The sequence below is a fragment of the Mastomys coucha genome, unplaced genomic scaffold (assembly GCF_008632895.1).
Source record: "Mastomys coucha isolate ucsf_1 unplaced genomic scaffold, UCSF_Mcou_1 pScaffold5, whole genome shotgun sequence".
Lineage (NCBI taxonomy): Eukaryota > Metazoa > Chordata > Mammalia > Rodentia > Muridae > Mastomys > Mastomys coucha.
This window is the reverse complement of record NW_022196911.1, coordinates 116,487,433-116,508,671: the sequence shown is the minus strand read 5'-3', so window position 1 is coordinate 116,508,671 and position 21,239 is coordinate 116,487,433. Positions and strand designations below refer to the sequence as shown.

The following is a 21,239-nucleotide window of genomic DNA, read 5'->3' as shown; positions in this document are numbered from 1 at the left end:
CTATGAGCCTGCAGTACTGTTGTGTAACACCCCCCACTGCCTAGGTCTCCCTGGCTGGTGGAGCATGCCCTTCTTCCCAGAGATGACTCTAGGGGACAAGAAAGAACATATTGCAGCTGTCAAGAATAGAGCAAACATCAGCAAAGTGATGACCAGCTGAGCCCTGGGGTGTAGCCCTCAAAACTGACACCCCAACCCTGGCCAGAGAAGCTTCTCTGGGTAGTGGAGACAGTAACTGCTCAGAGAGCTAGGGTAACTGTTGAGAGCTCATCTCTACCCCCTGCACCCCTCCCCACACATACACAAGGCTCAGAGAGGTCCAGGAAGGCTGGGTGGAAAGAATGAAAAGCTGAAAGCTGAGGCAGGGGTGAGGTGGAGAAAAGGAAAAAGGTGACTAGGCCACAGGGAGCCCACCATCTTGAGGTGTCAGTGTCCAACCAGGTGGTCCAGCAGCTAGAAGGCCATAGCAGGAGGGTGGCTCTCCAGGACCATGAGAAACAAACATGAAGGAAAATATTCATTATGAACTATCCAGGCTTAGTCATCTGTCACAGCAGTACAGATTAAGACAGGCTTTGAAGTTGAGTCCCATAGCACTCAAAGGATCTGCCACCAAGCTTGAAGACCCAAATTCAATCCCAGGATCCACATGGTGGAAAGAACCAATCCTGAACATTCCCTGGCCTCCATATACGGGTCAGGCACCACACAGAAATAAATGTAAGGAGAATAAGACAATAGCCCTCAGTGGTCCTCCTGCAAGTTTCCCTCTTTGCTTCAAACCCAGGGTCTATGAAACCTAGGAAAGCACTCTACCCATGAGTGATCTCCAGAGGATCTCCCAACAGCCTGGAAATTGTGCTGGCCTAGAAATTGTGTCTCTCCTGCCTCTGCCTCCTGGTGTTGGGGTTACAAGCATGAGTCGCCATGCTGGACTTGGGTGCATGGAACTTGCATTTTGGTGATCAGGGTACAGGATTCACTCTAAGGACCGGGACCATTTGAGGATCCTGCCCTGGAGATCTTATATGTGAAGGAGCCCAGGCTTCAGCCGCTGATGCTCTGAGTTTGGACCCAAATCTATCTTCACTGAGTCAGTGCTCTGCACAAGGCCAGCAGGAAACCAAGAGTGTGGGCGCACACACACAGGCATGCGCACATACACACCCACGCACGCACACATACACACACGCGCGCACATAGACACGCACGCACGCACACACACATGCGCGCACATACATACACGTGCACACCATTCCTCTGTGAACCCTCTCCCTACCACAGGTGCCTTTACCCCAGTGGCTTCCACAAGATCATCTTAAGAGCTGGCCTTTTCTGCTCTGTGTGGACCTCTAGGCTTCAGCCTGAGGTATCTTCCCAGGGAGCCCTGTGCTAGTGCTTGACCTACATGTCCCAACCTGACCATGTGGCCCGGTTCACAACACCACTGCTCACCTCCAGAGGCTGTCTCTGGCAGGTCCCCAGCTCTGTACTTAGTTTAATTGTCGTAGGTCCTATACCAACCACACTGGCTGACAGGAGCATGATGAAACAGGAGGCCCAAACAAGGCCAGAGATCCTGGTCAGGGGTAGAACCAAAGGGCTACCACCCCTAAGCCAGGTACACTGGTACATCTGTCATCCTAGCATTCAGAAAGCTGAGAGGCCAGCACACAACATAGGTTACATAGCAAGACCTAGCCCCAAAAAGGAAATTTACACTTGAGAGATATTACTCTCAGGATGAGGGCAGCTCCCTGGTGAACAGCCAGTCAGTCTCACCTGGCTCAGGTGAGACACAATGAAGAGCTGAATGGAATCTGGGTTTCCTGGGCCTGTGAAGCTCTGCCTGCACTGTTGCGCTCAGCAGTGAGGGGCCCCAGGGTGTGGGTGGACCCAGGGCAGGACATGGCCGTGGGCTCGCAGCAGAAGTGGGTAGTGCCCCTCTTGGGGAACACAGCACTGCAGAAGCCACATCCACACTTATGCTGTGGGTCTTGGTGACTACCAAGCATGTCCCACTGCCTCCCGAGACACCCTGAATTCAACCCAGCAATGCTGAGCCTGACTGTGGAGGCTGCTCATGGAAGGGATTTACCTGCAGTCTACCAGATATGATGCTTCCCGATGCAACCCTGAGCCAGTCTCTCTCTCAAAATGGCGTTAGGCCTGGGATCTGGCAGTTCTACCTACCAGCCCCAAGCTAAATACGCAGCATGCACATTTCGAGTGGCCAGAGCCCTGCCCTCTTCTACCTTCAAAGATGGCTGGAACTGTGGAGCTCCCAGACTTCCTCCAGCCTGAGATGGGAGCCCAAAGCTTCCCTCCCCCGCCAAGCGTGTGGCACCCAGCCCCTGGCTTTGCCTAGCATGTGGTTAGGGATGTTTCTGTTGGATCATAGGCCACTCCAATCCACCTGTGTAACTGCTCCTGTGCAGGGAACCAAGACACTAAACTCAAGTCCAAGAGGCCAAAGACCATGCAGGGGTCAACTTTAATACTGAGGTTGACCAGTTTGGGTAAGGAAGAGATGCCCTCCTTTCCTGGTAGGCCCTAAGGGTACATAAGACCCTTTGTTCCTCACAGACACGAGGGCCAGAGATTGTCTGTAATCAAACAAGCATAGGGCTCTGGCGGTCACTTTGAGTTCTGTGCCTTCTGGGCGTTGGTGGCTTAGTGTGTCCAGGACTCCATGGGGTACATGCCCATTAAAACAGGGCCTTGTTACCACCTTCAACATGTCTTTCTTTTGTGAACAGACCCCCAAGTCAGGCTCCTAGACTTGTCCCTTCAGCAGGATGGCCCTGGTCCTCCTCCCCCAACATAAGAGGCTCAAGTCTGAGGTGCCAAAGATGCTCCAAGAGATTTGGAGAATGCCAGTATCCTGGGGTTTCTGCCACTAGCTTGCAGGGTAACTGAGGGATATCAGGATGCCAGGCAAGGTGAGAACTGCTCAACTGGAGCCCCACCAGCTCACATGAGCAGCAGAGACAAGAGAAGGGAGCACAGGGACCCCCGAGGTCACATGGGCTGGGTCAACATGAGAACAGCACCAGGAGTAGTAGGCTGCGGCCACCGTGGGGTGGGTCCACAGCTGCCTGAAGCTGAGCCTGGCTGGTCGAGGGTCCACTTAGTCCAGACGAAGAAAGAGACAAAGGTGCAGCCAGACTGAACTGTGAAGGGCACAGTGAGGCGCCCTGACATCAGCTCCCGTGTAAGCTGCTGCTCCAGCCATCAGCACCTGCACTGGCCAGTCCAGGCCTCCAGGCCTCCTGGGAGCCCTCAGGGTTGACTTGCAGCCAAAGGCTCTGTGGGCCAGTCCTCAGAGAATCCCTATGAGTCCCTGGAGAGGCCAGGTTATGAAGCCGCCACCAGCTCTGCCTGCCTGGATCTGGCCTTGGCAGGGGCTTCTGCAGAAAAAACAATGGTTAATTGGTGAGCACAGAACTTTCAGAGAATGAGGCCAGAGGCTAGGGGTAGGGTATGCACAGCAGGGGATGTGAGTTATAAGCAGGAAGTGAGATGGACCTACAGGCAAGGGGCACAGCCTGGAGCTCCCAGAAGCCACCAGGGAACAGAGGAAGTGTGGAGCTCCCCTGAGTTTGAGTGTCCACTTAATCCACTGACCAGAGTGTGTGGAAGCTTCTGACCTGTGACCATGATGGTGTAGGGGCATTGCTCTCCTAGGCTGTGAGTTCTGGGGGATCTAAGGCCTTCAGGGCCTGAATGGCCATGGCTAAAGTGTTATCATGACTCTGTGAGGTGGTCTAGTTCTCATGAGAGGACCCTTGGAAAGCCAGGCGCAGCTGGAGGCTGGGCACTTGCTCTCTGCTGACCCGGGCACAGGCACAAGCACACTTTCCCACTGCACTGTGGGAGATGCCAGCAGGCATGGTGTGACGAGCAGTGTATTGAGACTTGGGTATGCTCTTCAGACTAACATGGTCACACACAGAATGCAACGATACCTGGGTTTCTGTCAGGGAGGGGCTCCGACGGAACCTCTGGTAACTCCATTTGTTCCTGTAAGAAGCACAGGTGAGGCGTGAGCTGGGTGTGTGCCATCACAGGCTGCCCTGGCTCTCAAGGGCTGGATCTACTCACTAGCTGCTCTCTCTCAGAGGGACGAGGCAGCCCCTCTCTGATGACTGCCCCTGCACTTCCCCTGGCTACAGCATCTTTACATGACCACTGCAGAGGTGACAGGCCACTACCGAGGTTGAGCTTCCTCAAGAGTCCTCAGAGTCCCCAGTGAGCTGGAGCTTTCCTCAGGAATGTCAGTTCCCAAGGCAGGGCCTGCAGAGGACCATGGGGGAAGCAGGCACCCAGGGTATGCTAAGCCCCGGGGTGAGGAAGGTGCGACTGGCTCCTGCTGTGAAGCACTGAGGGGCTGCCATCCCAGAGGGCTGTGGTGGAGAGCTGCCCCGTGAGCGTAGGTGGCCTCTGTCATCCTGTGGCCTGTCTTCCCAGTACCTCATAAGGTCCCTGGCTCTAACAGGTGGGTGGGCTGCAGACAGCAGGTGGCTCTGGGGAAACAGGGAAACCTTGGGAAGCAGAGGCCACTGCCAGCGTGGTAGCTACAGAGCTCGAAGCCTGGATGTGGGGCAGACACAGCTGCCGTAAAGTAGCAGAGCCCTGGGGGCCTGAGTGCAGAGGTGAACACTCTACACTGAGTCACCAGAGGGAAGAAAGCACAGGCTGAGGGGGCAGGGCAGGCTCAGCATTTCCTCTCAGTCCACACATGGGTCACCGGTGCCTGCAGCAAAATGCCGGGTCAGCCTCCAAACCAGCCCTTGCACAGATCCCTCTGTGCCAGCATGGGGTGTGGAAGAAGCTTGGCTTCAGTACAAATGAAAATCACCGTAGGAAGGAAACTGGGACACCAGGACTCTGGGCTCAGACACGACAGGCCCGTAGGGTTCCATCCCCCAGGGGACCAGACAGCCCTGGGGACCTGTACCTGAGTGATTGCATTCAGCTCTTCCAGGATGGCGTCCTCATCCTCCTGGGTGAAGCTTCCTGCCAGCAGCTCATCAATTTGCTGTGGAAGGAGGAGAGGTATTGAAAGGCGTGTCTGATGGGGCTCTGGGTTCCCCCGGGAAGCCGTGGCTAGCCACACAAGTGCCAACCTGTGGCTATGGATGAGCCTGTGCCCAGCAACACATACCCGCTGGTACTCCACTGCCTCCTGGGTCTCGTCCAGGATCCTCTCCACCTCTTCTATGGACATCACCTGGGGACGATGAGGGTTCAGAGCTGCTCAACAAGGTAAAGAACAACCCACAGCAAGGCCACGCCCTCACCCTGTCTCCTTCAGCAAAGCCAGGGAAGCCGGCCTGCTCTTCCACTGCTCAGACCCTTAACAACCCCGACAACTGAGAGTAAAACAGGTCAAAACTGGAAATCCTTTCTGGGTGGTGTCTAGACTTCCTTTGTCTATAGTTAAATACAATACAATACTCTGCCGGCCTGATGTAGTACACCCCAGACCCTACTCAGATACCCAGAAGGCAGCTAAAGGCCAGTGCTGCTTCCTGAGCTCTGAGGGGAGGTGGGCACCAGTCAACCCTGCTCAAAGGTCATGCTGTGCCACACCTCCGTCTGGTCCCACTGGCCCCTGCCAAGCACTGGCACAACCCCCAATCCAGCTAGACTCAGGCTCTGATCTAGCACAAACTCCTCCTCATCTCCTGGGCCCTGCAGCTGCACCCACCCGCCCACCAAGCCCCATGAGGACCTACCTGGTGCATCTTATTCAGACATTCGTTCCCCACCTGAAGCCCTTCCATCACCTTCATCTCGATCTGTGTGAACTCGATGCTCTGAACCTGAAAGCAGTAGCCAAGGGTCAGAAGCCCTGCTTGGCTCGAGACCAGCCAAGTGACAGGCTTCTGTCCACTAGAAGGAAAGTCCCACCCTTCCTGATCTCTGCTGTGGCGGCTAAGATTGACTGAGAACGTGCTGGAGGCCATTCAAAGGGTGCTGACTGCTTTTCAGTGGCTCCAGCCAGCAGGGGCCAATCAGGAGGCTCTTACGGCAGCACTGGGAGATGTGCGTCTCTTTCCCTTCCCCCACCCCCATTCTCCAAGCACTTGGGTTCTCAGCAAAGGCTCCTGGCCACTGCCTACCATGGCTTCCAGGCTGCTGATCTGGTTTTCTGTCCTATCGAGCAGTTGCTCACGGTACCTCTTCTTCTTGAGCAGCAGCTTGGCCCGTCTGCAGGGGAAAGCCGCTGTGTCTGCCCTGGCTGGGCTCCAGGGAAGCACCTCCCCTCCCACTCTCCCACCATCCCACCGTGCTGGCCCCGGGGAAGGACCCCTTACTCTTTCCTGCCATCCCGCAGCAGCTGCCTGGCCAGAGCCCTCTCCCTCTCCAGCTGTTGCGTGACTCTCTTCTGGTACTGCCTCAGCTTGTCCCTCTGCTGCTTCAGTTGCTGGGGAGAGAGCAAGAGTGCAGGCTGGTCAGTGGGTCCTTTTGCCAGGCCTTTACCAGGCTGATGAGTCCCAGCATGGTTAGGAAGGGCCAGGCCACACTGTCTAGCAGTGGCCTCTGCCACCTGAAGGATATGGAGCGACATTCAGAAACATCTCCAGTCTCACAATGTAGTTGCAACTGGCATGCCCCAAGCCACAGCCCATCGTACCAAGGAGAGGAGCCTTTCATCAGCCACAGGAGGACGAGGCTGTCACCAGCCTGAGCTGTGTGGGTCACTGGTGTGGCCACCAGGCCCTGGAAGGTTCAAATGAGACAAAGGATCTGAAATTGCATGCCATCCTCTGCCTCACTCTCCCCAACTGTGTGCCCCAAAGTGCGACATGCAGCCACTAGCCAAGTGTGCTCAGCCCATTTCTATTCTGTGCCCCAATGCCGATGCTTCAGATGGAGCGGTGATGAACAGGTGCAGGCCCTGGCACATGTCACACAGAAGGACACCTTGAGGCAGACCATTTTAAGTGAAAGCCATTAAGGCTTAGTTAGTGAGAAACCATTCTCTAGAGACTCTAGGTTATTTGGGAGAACAGCTAGCTGGGAGCTCTGCTAGTGGGTTCTCTGTGGTGTGTGTGTGTGTGTGTATGATGTGTGAGCATGCTTCTAGGTCCCTCACCTTCACCCAGTGTCCCGGACAGGGTCTGCTCCAGGATGGGCATCAACTAAATGACAGAAAGTGCTCACTATTTCCACCCTTCAGGTTTGGAGACCATGAACGAGGCTGCCTGTGCTCTTCTTGGGTGGTTATTTCTGCCAGCTGTTTACAAACCATCAGGCATCTTGCCTGGGGAGACAGGGGAACCGAATGGAGCTGCAGGATGGCCAGGCTGTGCCTCTGGAGACCAAGCAATCTGAGCAGGTCAAGCAGTGGCGGCAGCAGCTGGAGCTAGGCTCTTTCCTTCCTGGTGCCTGGCGCCCTGGGACAGTTCAGCTGTGTGCTTGACAGTGGTGCCCTGAGCCCCCGAATTCTACGGAGGAGCAGACAAGGCGTGTCCTGTCAGCAGGACCCACCTCTGTGACAGTTCTACTTAGAAATGGAGGGCGGTGTCCTGAGACACGAGTGTGTCAGGGGGGCTTCCAGCTCACACAGAGGCGGCAGAGATGGGGCGCGAGCACCCTTTTCCAGTAAGAATCACACTGAGACTTTCAGTGACAGCCACGCCCACGGGATCTTTGGGGGGGGGGCTTTTTCTAGGAACTTTCAATAACTTATGGCTTATGGCTTGGAGTGCAAAGGCCACGGCCACGGCTTCCTTCCTGGCACCGTCTCTCACGGATCGGCGCTCAGCCCCTAGATGCAATCCCGGTCTTTCCGGGTCGAGCCACGGCCGGTCCCGGTGTCTGCAGCTGGGCGCGCGATGGCACCGGAAGCGCGGCCCGCTCCGCTTTCTGCCACAGTTTCCCCCACGGGGCCCAGCTCCCCCCGCCCGCCGTCGGCCCCTCACCAGGATGGCCCTGTCCTGTTCGGTGACTCGGCTCTGCTTCTTGCGGCCGAACAGGTTGCCCATGGCGGCCCCGCGCCGGCAGGCCGAGCCTGTCGCCGCCGCCCCGCGGCCACCGTACTCCGCCCGCCCTACGGCGGCCGCGCGGAGCCACGCGCCGCAGAACGCGAAGCAGCTTCGTCCCTAGCGCAGCGCACGGCTGGACTTATTAGGCTATGCGAACGCCCTCTCTCGTCCTTTTCAGCTAATCAGATGCGACTGTGATTAATTCAGTGCGCCTCAGAGGAGTGAGCCTAAACCAGGCCTCCCGACTTTCAGAACGGCCCAGCCGACGCCCTGCTCCCTGCTGTCGCAGAACACACCATACCTCCCCCGCGCCCCCAGTGTTTTGGACCTACAAGTGTTTGCTGAGAAGCTGTGCATCAGCCTCTACCAGCCATTCGGCGCTGTCACCTTCGTCCCCTAGTCTCCTCACTGTGGACAGTCTTTGGTGGCGCTGTCACCTTCGTCCCCTAGTCTCCTCACTCCTGGTGACAGTCCTGCGGCTACCGATGAGTCAGCCCTGTTGCTGGGACTGACACACTGACCCCAGGGATTCTCTGATCCCATCTGCCCTCTGTAGGCCCTTGGTGAGTCAGGGGGTGGGGGACAAGACACTCATGAGTGGGGTTCTACACCCTAACAGCCCCAAAAGGTGCACCACTGCCCTGAATTCATTGCCTTTGCTAGGAGGGGAGTCCTCCTGCTTCCCCTCGGTAGGCAGGCAGTACAAGCAGCTGGGCCAATTACTAAGTATTCTTGTTCATTACACCTTCCTGAACTGTGGGCTCAGTCCTGGCCTCAGGCTCAACACATTATGAATGGAGTAAAGCCGGTGACTATCCCTCCCCAGGCAGCTTCCTCTGATTCCTGAACTACCTGCGTTTTCCCTTCCCCCACCCACAACTCATTCAGTTAACAAGAGCGGAAGGCGTAGAGGGGGCTTTCTGGTGTCCCACCAGTGGCTCTTGTGACTCCTCAGCTTGGTTTTAAGAACAGCACAAGAGGCCAAGAGTAAAGTCTCTGGTGAGGACTTGAGGCAGGCTCTGGCTACCAGACCTTCTGTCACTTAGGAGCAGTTTCTAGAGGGTTGGGTTTTTTTTTTGTCTTGTTGTGATTCTTAGGACCCTCTAACTAGCCAGGAATCCTGTATCCCAGGGCTTTCTGTATGTACATTCAGCTGCCCTGAATGGGCTCAGTCACTGGCCTTTGTGGCTGGCTGTCATGTCTTAGTCTCCAATGCTCTGTGGGCCAACTGGCCCCATGAAATCTCAGTAATGGTACCCTGTCCCCATGGTCAACAAGGCTATAAAGGGCAGCACTGGTAGAACTTCCTAGAAGGCTGGAGCTTCCCATCTGTGTGGTTCTCAAGCCCTAATCAAGGGCATGCTCTGGGGTGTGGGATAGAGGTCTTGTGCAGGTCCAATGTAGCCCTGGCTGGTCTGGGACTTGCTATGCAGACCAAGGCCTTGAAGTCACAGACACTGGCTTTACTGCATGTAACACCCACTTTCTCTGTCCACTCTTGTCTACTCTGTGCCAGGATGCCCCAATATCCCAGAGTCACTAACTAAGGCCCAGTTTGTCAAGCAACAGACCACAGTGCCCAGTGACTCGCTGGCTGTAGCAATGTAGCTCGGGGTATTTATTGCCCAGGGAGGGTTCTGCTTCCACCTCAACTCTCAGGAAGCACTTCCACATATTCTCCCTAGTTCTCTGCCAACACAGAGCTGGAAATGTCTGCATTCTTTCCATCTATAAGCCAGGATTTGGCAACTATGGCCTGTGAATCAAACCGGCTTGATCCTCCCTCCCCTTTTGGTACAGCCTGCAAGCTAAGAATAAATATGTTCTTAAAATATGTTTAAATTTATTTGCTTACTTATATTTGAGATGGTGTCTTGCTCTGTAGCCCTGGCTGTCCTAGAACTCACTATGTAGACCAAGCTGGCCTTAAACTCACAGAGATCTGCTTCCCTTTGCCTCCCAAGTGCTGGGATTAAAGATGTGAGCCACCATGCCTAGTAAGTTTTCTATATTTTAAAAGGATTCTCTCTCTCTTTCTTTCTCTCTCTGTATCTCTGTCTCCCTGTCTCTCTCTCTCTCTGTGTGTGTGTGTGTGTCTGTCTGTCTGTCTGTCTGTCTGTCTGTCATGGCTAGCTTTATGTTAACTTAATATAAATTAGAGTCACCTCAAAGAAGGGAATCTCAGTTGAGAAAATGCCTACATAAGATCCAGCTGTAAAGCCAGGCAGTGGTGGCACTTGGGAGGCAGAGGCAGGCGGATTTCTGAGTTTGAGGCCAGCCTGGTCTACAGAGTGAGTTCCAGGATAGTTAGGGCTATACAGAGAAACCCTGTCAAGAAAAAACCACCACCACCACCAACAACACCAACAACAAACAAAACAAAACAAAAACCCAAAACAAAACAAAAAAATCCACCTGTAAGATATTTTTCTTATTTAGTGATTGACTTGGGAGGACCCAGCCCATTGTAGGTGGAACCATCCCTGGGCTAGTGGTCCTGGGTTTTATAAGAGTGCAGGCTGAGCAAGCCATGAGGAACAAGCTAGTAAGCAGCATGCCTCCATGGCCTCGGCATCAGCTCCTGCCTCCTAAGTCCTGTCCTGATTTCCTTTGATGACAGACCTCGTGAAAGCATAAGCCAAATAACATAAAACCCTTTTCTCCCCACTTGCTTTTGGTCGTGGTGTTTCATCACAGCAATAGAAACCCAATACACACTGAGAGGGGACAGAAAGTGGGCAGAGGAGAGAAACCTTGTATCTTCTCAGAGCTCAAAGTCTTCGTATTTGTTCCTTTTTATTTCGGGCAGACCTTAAGCTCATGACCCTCCTCCTGCAGGCTTCTGACTGTTGAGATTCTGCGTCCCGGTGCCATGACAGCCATGTGTGTCTCTTTAGTCCTTTAATCCCATTCCGAGCCATTTGCTGCCATGTCACACAAGGTGCCTGACTCTTAGGATTTAACTATAGGCCTCGTGGCAACAAAAGGTGGCTGTGGGGGTCCTCGAGGAGGATGGGAACTCCTAAGGACTTGCCACATGCGAAATCATAAAAAAGATGCCTAAACGTGGGTCTCCAGTTCCCTTGGCCACTGCCAAGCCCCTCCGGCTGGAGAGGGGTCATGTGATTTCGGAGGTCCAATGTTTTAAGTGTTCTCCGGAGTTCAGGGTCCCCATCTTTCCATCAAAGTCCTAGTTTTTTTTCTCTCTCGTGCCAGGGACAGGACCTAGGGTCTCTGTGTCAGGCAAAGGCTCTACCACTGTGTTACACCCCAAACCAGGATCCTAACCTTCTGGAAGGAATTCTTGTGGCTAGGTACAAGTTGAACCAGTGGTCACCTAGTGTGTATCAGAGCAAAGGCTCTGACCTGCAGCGGTGCCGGTCCTCTAACTGTGAGATGAGACAGGAGTGATCCCTCAGAGAGGCCAGGGAGCACTGCTCTTCTTACAGCTGAGGACCTGGTGACTGCTATGAATGCCCCAGGACACTGATGGGTCCTCTGCTCTGGTCACCCTGCTGCATCTACCTGGATCCCATGTTATGTGAAGTGGCCCTTCATCATCACCAGCCAGTGGAGGCAGATTCTGCAGGTAATGCCCACACGCCAGGGGCGGACGTATACTGCAAATCTCGTAGAACTGCTTCTGTGCTGACGCTCCTGCACTGTCCCAGAAAGAGCCGGAAGCTGTACTGGTCACCTGTGCAGAAAACTGTGACACTGAGGCCTAAGACCAGCAGCCACCAAAGCACGTGCAGGAACTCAAGGAACACATGAACAGCAAATACCAGGAAAGAGACCTTGGGAAGCTGCCGAGTGCCTGGGAGAACTCTGTGCCCACGCAGGGGCAGACTGTGTGGCTGTCTTTGGTGAGGAGAGCTGCAGGATTCCCCGGGGGAGAGAGAACACTCTGTAAGAAGAGCCGAGGGTCTGTAAAGAGGGTTCACTTGGAACTGCAGGGCTAGAGAAAAGAGGGTGCTGGGGCTAGGGTGTCAAGTTCTGCCCCGCTCTCTCTCCAGCAGAAAAAGAGGCAAAGAGTAAGTTCCCTAAGTCCCCTCTGCCTCCGGGGCTTCCTGCAGTTCCAGCGCCCTCTGCTGACAGAGCTCAACCTTGCACTCCCGGGAGAAGTTTTCCCAGGGCCCAGCTACACAAAGCTGACTCAGGAGGGAGTAGGTGAGTTAATAGGACCACCACGATGTGTCCAGATTACAGACTCAGAATAGTTCCTTTCTGGGACCTCTGTATGTTTGTTCTTGAAACTCAGCCATCAAACCGAGAGTGGCCCCACAACCACACGCAGAGGAAAAGAAGCCAGTCAGGACTAGTTATGGTTTGCATGTGAAATGTGCCCCACATTACTCCTTCCCAGCTGTGCTACCTTGGGAGGGTGTAGGAATGTTAGAAAGTGGAGCTGGGTTGGAGGAAGGGTGCTGGTGAGTGCCTTTGAAGATTATACCTGTCCCTGGTCTAGTCCTCCATCTTGGCCTGCTATCTACTATTATGTGAGCGGGTTCCCCTTCCACAGCTCTTGCTGCCGTGATGTTCTGCTTCACCATGGGAAATCCTTCTTTAGATTGTCTCTGGCAGTCAGCTTATCTCAGTCACAAGACAAGCAACTAAGCTGGAACTCATGGTGGTGTGTTCCAGCCCTCACCAGGTGTGCCACCACAGCTGAGGTCAGCAGGGCAGAGATGAGCCTCCTGACAAGCACCACACAACCCCACAACTGTGAGGTGAGTAAACTGTGGCTGCTTTATACCTGCTTTGGGGTGTTACACACCCATGGCTAACTGTAATGGTGCTTGCTGGGGCCTCAAGAAGAGAGAGGGGACGTACGCATAACACTTGAGTAGGTCATTACTGTCTGGCTCTGGCCTGCACTTGGGAATAAGGTGAGAATTCCTGGCTTTCCACTGAGGTGCATGCACGTGTGTGTGTTTGTGTGTGTGTTTTCATGCAAGTGCAACTATGTACATGTAGAGGTCAGAGGACAACCTTGGATCCTACCTTCGCCTTGTTTGAGGCAGGATCTTTTACTCATTACATCTACCAGGCTAGCTGGCTCCTGGGCTTCTAGATATCTTCCTGTTGGTACCTCCCATCTTTCTTTGGGATGCTGGGATTAGAGATGCCTCCTATGGTGGCTTTTGCATGGGTTTAGGGGATCTGGATTCAGGTAGTCAGGCTTGCAGGACATGGGCTTCACGCCTGGGTCGTCTCCCAAGCCTGCTGTTGAGATACATTGTGTCTGGCCTGTTGGTCCCAGCTGGTGTTTTTAAAAAAGATCACCCTCTGCTCTAAATCATTCACAATGCGTAGAGACCCTCCCAGTCCCATTTGCCCTGCCTGCTGCTCAAAGCTGAACATCTTTCCTGGTAACTGAACCCACCCTGCCTACCCTAGGTCCCTGAGGAATCAGGGACCCACTTTGATGACATCGCTCACTTTCGTCTCTGGTCTACAAGTACAAGGTTCCTCACCGACAAGCTTCTCGAGTCCCCTGGGAAAGGTGGGCTGCCATGATGTCACATGCATGGCCCTAGGAGGCTCAAGTGTTTGAACTCTCATTCCCTTCTTGGTGGCAAATGGTGGGGGAGGTGGTGCTTGTCGGGCAAAAAGTAGGTCCCTGTGACAGACCTTTGGGGGTTAATGGCTCTGATATCCCTATGGCTGCTGCCCATCACTCCTGCTGCTCTGGAGAGAGAGGTGCATCCTCCTGAAACAGGGAGCCCGCACCAGCCTGTCCTGCTCTATGTTGGTCCTGATGGGTTTTGTTTTAAAGATGCAAAAGGCAGAACTATAGCTGCTCCCTGGGGAGGCAAGAAAGGTATGTAGTGGGTTCCTCCTGTGGCTTGCCTTTAGTACATCTCTCTTCCAGAGAACCCCCCTTCCAACTTGTTTTTTCCTTTGTGTTATACTAAGGAGCTAGCACGTCTCAGTGGAACCACCGTAGCACAGTCATAGACAAGCAAACTGCCTGGACTTTTCACATACAGGCAAGCTGATGCTGGAGTCCGGGGCTCGGGGAATGAGTCACCTGCACAAATCAGAGAGCCAGGGCTATGCTTCTGTGGCCTCTGAGTCCATCTCCCTGACATTATCCAGCCAGAAAGCAAAACCTTGTGTGTGTGTGTGTGTGTGTGTGTGTGTGTGTGTGTGTGTGTGATGTTTGTGACCGGACTCAGCTGGTTCTCATTTCTGTCACGTCTGAGAGTGACACCATCCCAGGTATGGACTACAAGCAGGGGAGCTATACAGAGGGGTTCAGGGCTTCTGGTGTGAGGGGCTCTGTGGAGAGGGTCCCTGTCAGCCCCTCACTCTTTGTTCCAGTGCTTTCCAGTTTTCTGCTCCAACTCTTGCACAGATGACCTGCAGAGGCTGAGAATTCAGTTTGCCCTGTAATCCTGCACCCTGCAGGGTACAGCTTGCTTGTGATCTGCAGGCACAGCAGCCCTGCCACAGGAAACTCGGTTTTCTCTTCTAGCAGCCCCACGTGTTTCCTGGTTTTCTCACTCTGCCTTGAACTGAGAATTTAAAATCCCCTGTATGTCATTCTAAAAATGCAATCTTCCTGGTGCTGGCAGACACCAGCATCCCACCCCACAGCCCCAAGCTCCACCCTGGTGCAGCTCTGAGCTGTTCCTTGGTTGTCTGACTCTGCTTTCCAGAAAGACTCTATTCTGGGCAGTGACCAGGGTTTGACTAGGGTTTAACCAGGCAGGGTAGGAAGCATGTGTCCTGTCACAGAGCCCTGGGGTCAGAAACACCAAAATTGTTGAAAGAGTCGGAGGAATAAAGAGGGCAGATTTCTCTACAAGCTCTGTGGGAGGCCACACCAGGCTTTCTCTGGCTCCCAAAGGCGACATGCTGTGATTCTCAGCTGCTTGGCTGGCAGAACATCACCCAATCTCTGCTTCCACCTTCACACCACATCTCCCACTGTCTGTGTCCAAATCCTCTTTATAAAGAATCATCAGATTGGATTAAGGCTTGCCTCAACCCAACTGTACCTACAAAGCCATATTTCAAAGAAGGACAGATTATGAGGTACCAGAGGTCAGAACATCAATACAAGGCTTCTTCTTGGGGGGAGGGGGTGCTGCTTGCACACACACACACACACACACACACACACACACACACACACGCCTGGTGTTTACAAAACCAGAATAGGGCATTGGTTTCTGGAACTGAGTTAAAGATGGTTATGAGCCACCACTGGGTGCGCCTCTGTTAGAGGAGCCAGGTGTAAACCATCTCTCCAGCCCATCAACATGAGTTATAAACAACTCAATCCACACTGCCACAGAGCCTTGGCTACGTTGGGTAACCCGTGTTGGATTCTGTGTGAGGCCTGTTTCTGGAACTGGACTGAGCCAACTGAGGTATCCTTATTGGCTTGGATATTTCACCTAAAGGATATTTAATGTTGAGAACCACATGCCTTAAAATCACCCAAGGGTTGAAGGAATGGAGGCTGGAGAGTCCCATCCATGGATCTTGGCACAGCAGCTTCCGCAGCAGCCATGAGAGCACACAGAGGCCACAGATGCAGGTAACATGACGTCAGGGGAGGGGCACAGCTCTTAGTCAATGTGCACTGAGGGGTGAGGTGCAAGCTGGCTACAGGCAGGATGCGGGCAGTAATAGTAGAAGTGCAAAAGGATAGAGAACAGCCTACAGTCCACAGGTGGGGGTGTGAGCTGGCCTGTGCACTGTCTCCATTTGCGCCAGCCTTCTGCAGAGTAAGAAAAGACCAGGCTAAGACATTGACAAGGACTCCTTTCCCATCCCCAGAAAGTTTCTTATAGGGACTCTAACTTGGATCTCTTCCATGGCTTCCACCTTTGCAACAGGTAGCAGCAGGCCTGACACAGTGCCGAGCCACTCACAGGCAGTCTGCAATGGGGGATAAGAGGAAGTGGGTGATCAGGGAGGTGGTATTGGGGTAGCCGGAGTTTAAGTGTGATCCCTGTGTGTTGCTGGTACTGGTGGTCACTTCTGCAGAGATGAGCCCAACCTCTAGCAGGGAGCATGAAGTGGCAGACACAGGAGCCACTTTCCTCCTTCATGTCACTCTTGTGACTGTGTCGGCTTCTCAGGGCCAGCTTCCATCTAGGGTAGAAGAGCAGGAATGAGACAAAGGGCAGCTCACCTTCTCAGGCTTGTCAGCACTTCCAGAGCAGGGCTCTGGATGGCCCTGTTTAGTCCAACAATCTACCCAAGTCAGGAATGACTGACTTAGCATAGGAGGTCTACCCAAGCCAACTTCAGGGTCCAGAGGCCAGAAGCTTATGCTACGCTGGCGAAGCTGGGAGGGATTGGGCCCTTGTCTTAAACAAGTGCTTCCCTGACACCATGTCATCTTGGTGTGCGACTCTCATGTGTGTAAGCTGATGCCAAGGGAACATAAGGTGGGAGCCACGGCTGTGAGTTGCACATGTACTATGTGGTGAGCAACGGGCAGAATGTAGGCAGGCTATAGGTGAGTTATGGGGGAGGTGTGGGAGGGCTGTGCAATGAATCCAGTGGTCCTGGGGCCCTTGAAGCTCAGACTAAGGATGCAGCGATGCAGGTAGCAGAAACTATAAGACAAGCCCAAGAAGGAACACTGTGGAATCAGTAAGAAGACAGCAAATCCCAGAGATGGGGCCTGAGCTCAGGGGTTGGTGCTGGCCAGTAAGGGCACTGCACACACCTGCTTTCGTTCAACATGGCCTGGATCACCAGCAACAAGGGATACCTTGCATGTACATTGCTAGACCTTCTAGAGGAAATTCTGGGGGGAGGAAGGCTGCTCTGAGGGAACTCAGTGGGGGCAGAGGAAAGTACCCCTCTGTCCCTCTGTCTCCCTCCCTCCTCAATCTTTGAAGGATTGAGAACAGTAGCCTCTTCTGGGATGTTATGTCATGTTGATGTGGGTAGTGGCACTCCCTATTGCAACCACACAGTGGTGCTGTAGGACAGGCAGCTGATGAACTGTGTGTACCCTGATAACTTCCATGCTGGGGCTCCCATCACAGATGTGCCTAGATCTGGTGAAGCAGCTTATTCATTCACCCCTCGCTCTTTTGCTCAGCAGAAGGCTGGCTCGACTATTCACTCATTTCCTCTCCACTCATGCATTTATCCACTGGTAGCTAGCTCCCTCACTGGTTCATTTGGTACCTACCATTTGTGGCCTGCTCTGGCTTGGGGAGGGGGCATGGGCAAGGTGATAAGTGGTAAGATGCAGGGGGGAGAAATGGGGGTTAGTGGTTAGGGAAGGGGGTGACATCTGATTCCAGAAGCTTGATCATCAGCTATGACAGTGGAGGACAGTGTGGAGTGGGGCAGGGGACAGGCTAGCATGCACCAGTAGGGACAAGTGCACAGAGGAGGAGGTCAGATCTGATGAGGGCTTTGGTGGCTATAAGGGGCAACAGCCTTTGGTCACTCACCTGCGTGAACCAGATGCTGTTTAGGAGAAAGTCTTGGCTGACAACACAGGGTCTATTGTACAGCTCAGGATAACTGCATCTCATGGGGACAATGTGTGATACAGTCACACACCTGTAAGCCCAGAACTCAGAAGGGTGAGGCAGGAGGATTAAGAGTTTAAGGTTAGACTGGGCTACCCTGTCTCAAATACCAAAACTAAAGCCAAAGAAAAGACTCAACAACCAAGGCCAATCCAGCCCCTCTGAGACTGATAACAAAGAGTAAAGGGCCGGTGGGGTAAGGTGGCTCCGGTGGGTAAGAGAGCATTGCTGCCTCATGACCTGAGTTCAATCTCTGGGTCCCACAGGTCATGCGGCCTCCATGGCATGTGCATGCCCACACACATGCAGGCACACAATGCTCTAAAAAAATAAAATTAAAATAAAGAATAAACATGTTTCTCACAATTCTGCATATTAGGAAGTCCAAGGTCCAGGCTTCAGTAGTTACAGTGCCAGGTGCCAGCCTAGGCTCTGCCTCTTAAGACAACGCCTTGAATGCTTTGTCCTTAGGTGGTTGAAAGAGGCGGTGAAGGGGGCTAACCATGTGGTTCCTCTCATTCCGTGTTTTGTTGATTCATTCATTCACCGGTAGTTTCTGTTTTATGAACAACATCCTATAAACATCCCTCCAAGGTTTCCATGTGGTCACATGCTTTTGTTTCTCTGTATTTAGCCCTGAAATTGCAGGGTTGTAACTCCGTGCTGAACTTTTTTTTCCCCCCAAGACAGGGTTTCTCTGTGTAGTCCTGCTGTCCTGGAACTCACTCTGTAGACCAGGCTGGCCTCAAACTCAGAAATCCACCTGCCTCTGCCTCCCAAGTGCTGGGATTAAAGGCATGCACCACCACTGCCTGGCATTACTGATCCCTTTTAAAGATCTTGGTTTATTAGGTCTTTATGATTAGAGACGTGATTTACAAATACATCGTTCCGCTCTGTAGATTAGGTTATCTTCTAGGTCTTTTGCTGTTTAACAGAGGTTTGCTATGATGCTCCAGGCTGACCTTCAGATATACAGACCAAGCTAGTCTTGTGTCCACAATCATCCTACATTGGCTACCTGAAGCCTGGGATTAGAGGCATTGATATACTGTGTGGGTTCTTTTCACTTTTTTACATCTTTGTTTAGATAGCATCTCATATTATAGGCCAGGCTGGCCTGCAAATAATGGCAGGCCTCATTTGCCATCCTCTGGACATGAGCCACCACATCCAGCTTGGGGGTTCTTCACCCACTCAGTAGTCTTGTCACAAACCTGTAATCAGCCTCTTTGCATTTCCTGTTCTAGTCCACTGACCTGCACCTCTGACCGTTATTCCAGTGGCTACTGTAACCAAATGCGGCTAAATTCTGAATTAAGGAATGAGAATCTTCTAACCCTTCCTTTCTGTTCTGGCTGTTTTGGGCCCTTAGGCGGTTCTGCAACATGGGGGTTGGCTTTCTATTTTTAAAATATTTATTTTTGATTATGTCAGTATATGCACATAAAGGGAGGTGTCTGGAGGCATCTCCCCTGGAGGCAGAGCTACAGGCAGTCATTAGCTGACTGACAGGGTCACTGGGATTGAAGATCAAGGGCAGAGCATGTTCCTAATGCTGCACCCTCTCTAGCCCTGAGGGCTGGTTTTTCTGCTGTAATTTTACCACCTGAATGTGTGCATGTGCCGATGGATGTGGGCTTGGGCATGTGATAGTGGAGGTCAGAGGGCAACCCTGAGTGTGATCTTCAGTATCCCCGATGAGACAGTGTCTCCTGTTTGCAACTCACTGGTCCGTGAGCTTCTGGGGTCTTCCTGTCTCTGCCGTCCATCTCACCACAGGCATTCTACGACTGCCGACGTGTGCACCTGTGTCCAGGTTCACAGGTGCTCTCACCCACTGAGCCATCTCCCCAGCCAACATTAGATCTTGTGATCCATGAACATGGGAGACCTTTCCGCCTCCTTGGGTCCTCAGGTTTTGTAGCTGTGTGTCTCCAGTCTCCTGGTTTACTCCTAGACATCTTATTCTTTTGCTGCCGCTTTAAGGGACACTGGTATCTTAATCTCCCCTCTCAAGTTGCTCTGTGTTGGTGTGATATCCTCCCCCAAATCTACTTTATTAAATAGCAAAACAAATAAAAATAAGTCCCTGTGTGGGTTCTGGGCACAGTTCTACTGTCTCTGAAGAACTGGAGTGGAGAGGGGATACCATTATCCCTTTCCTTGACAGGCCACAGGTTGGGCCCAGAAGATGGCTGGACATCACAGCAAAGCATCCTTGGGCCCTTTGGCCAGAGGGAAGCTGAGCTCAGAGCCCAAAGCTGGAGGGGACTGTCCTAACCACTAGGTATCTTCCCCCTTGGCAGGTCACACCACAGCGCAGTACAAGCTCGTGGTCTTCCTGTCCTGTATCCAGCCATTGAGACCCTTCCCCTGACAATGTGTGTAAGCTCTCTGGGACACCTTACCTCCTACGAGGATGGGGCTGCAACCTGCAGCCTGTACTCACATGGCCTCTGCTCCACCTACACAACACCCATATCACAAAGTGGGCTTTGGAGAGCAGTGGCTGGGTTGGCTTCAAGTCATCTTTGTCTCATCCCCAAGGTGGCCTAGAGCAGCCACTTTTCAAGGCTGAGCAGTCACCCTGCCCCCTATGTGGATAAGGTCCTGGCTACAGCTGGCGCTCCCTCTTTCTACTTACATTTGCAAAGGGGTGAAGCACAGCCTGCAGGCTGAAGGGCTGATTCTGCAGGGCAAACTCCAACCCCTGGAGAAAGGCAGGGACATGGTGGCTCTCTGGGCCACAACTCTCCATGCCCCTGCCCCTCAGTGCTATGCAAGGAGTCCTAGCCTAGATCTTGCCTCCATGCCAGTAACCCTGAGCCTGTCTCCTGGGGTTGAGATCATTGGGTAGAGGTGGATCCATACTCCTCAAGGATGTCCAACACTACTAGAGGAGGACTGGAAGGTCATGAGATAATCTATTGCCTCCTGAAGACTTGCCAGTCCTATCTGCTTATGGGGTATGGGCAGCCTCCCTAGCTACATCTGAGGGACACTTGACTGCCAATGATGCTGATGCCAGGTTGATAATGATCTCTTTGGCCTAGCATGTACATACGGCATGACAGTACCAAAGGGCTGCCATGGTGGCTTCAGAGACTTCTGGAGGATAGGTTCCTGGAGCCTTGGTCTATTCTGAATGTGCTATATAGCCCTGCCATGAAATAGGTGGGAAGAGTGGGCTTGGGTAGAAAGTGGTCTCTTTCCTGTCACCCTTGAATGGCCTGTCTTCACAGCCGGGGTATCATGGCCATCTGGTGAGGGGGAGACTGTGCAGGCTGATAGAATAGGGTGGGTAGTGTGTGTAGGGCCTGTGGTGTCATGCCAGGGCATGGGCAACTTAGATTAACACATTCCTGAGCCCAAAGTGGCAATGAAGGAGGTCCCACAGCCCTGGTCCTGCTAGCTCACCACTGTTGTAGCAGCACTGTAGTGTGTAGGGAGGGCACTTTTGTATCATCTTCATCTTCTCAGTGGGTGGCCTGGTCTCAGGCCCAAGTTACATGGCGACCACTAAAGTAGCAGAGGGCTGGGCAGCAATGGGATAGTGAATGAGGCTCCTTCTCAGAGATGGAGGGAGCAGGGCAGGTTAGGGCCTAGAAGCTGGGGTATAAGCAGCAGCAGATTGGCTTTGTCCCAGGGGGCCATGGTGGGCCGGCAGAGACTAGCCAGGGAACCATAGACCTGGCTCCAGCTGGTGGTGTGGCCCACAGGA

General features: G+C 53.1%; 1 protein-coding gene across 1 annotated transcript; it reads right to left on the bottom strand.

The window, feature by feature from the left end:
- Positions 1-2,461: 2,461 nt before the first annotated feature.
- Chmp6 (charged multivesicular body protein 6) lies at positions 2,462-8,083 on the bottom strand. Its single transcript, XM_031353629.1, has 8 exons — positions 7,935-8,083; positions 6,324-6,433; positions 6,129-6,216; positions 5,742-5,828; positions 5,168-5,233; positions 4,961-5,041; positions 3,969-4,023; positions 2,462-3,410 (listed from the first exon to the last, which is right to left on the bottom strand). The coding sequence occupies exons 1-8, from the start codon at positions 7,995-7,997 to the stop codon at positions 3,358-3,360; spliced, it is 603 nt and encodes a 200-aa protein (XP_031209489.1). The 5' UTR covers positions 7,998-8,083; the 3' UTR covers positions 2,462-3,357.
- Between the last annotated feature and the right edge of the window lie 13,156 nt (positions 8,084-21,239).

Excerpts from the sequence above, each read along its gene's own strand:
- Chmp6 (XM_031353629.1), bottom strand. The coding sequence starts at position 7,997 with ATGGGCAACCTGTTCGGCCGCAAGAAGCAGAGCCGAGTCACCGAACAG. Across the intron at positions 6,434-7,934 it reads AACAGGACAGGGCCATCCTG|CAACTGAAGCAGCAGAGGGA; the intron begins GTGAGGGGCCGA and ends CTCTCTCCCCAG. Across the intron at positions 3,411-3,968 it reads CCTCCCTGACAGAAACCCAG|AAGCCCCTGCCAAGGCCAGA; the intron begins GTATCGTTGCAT and ends TTTTTTCTGCAG.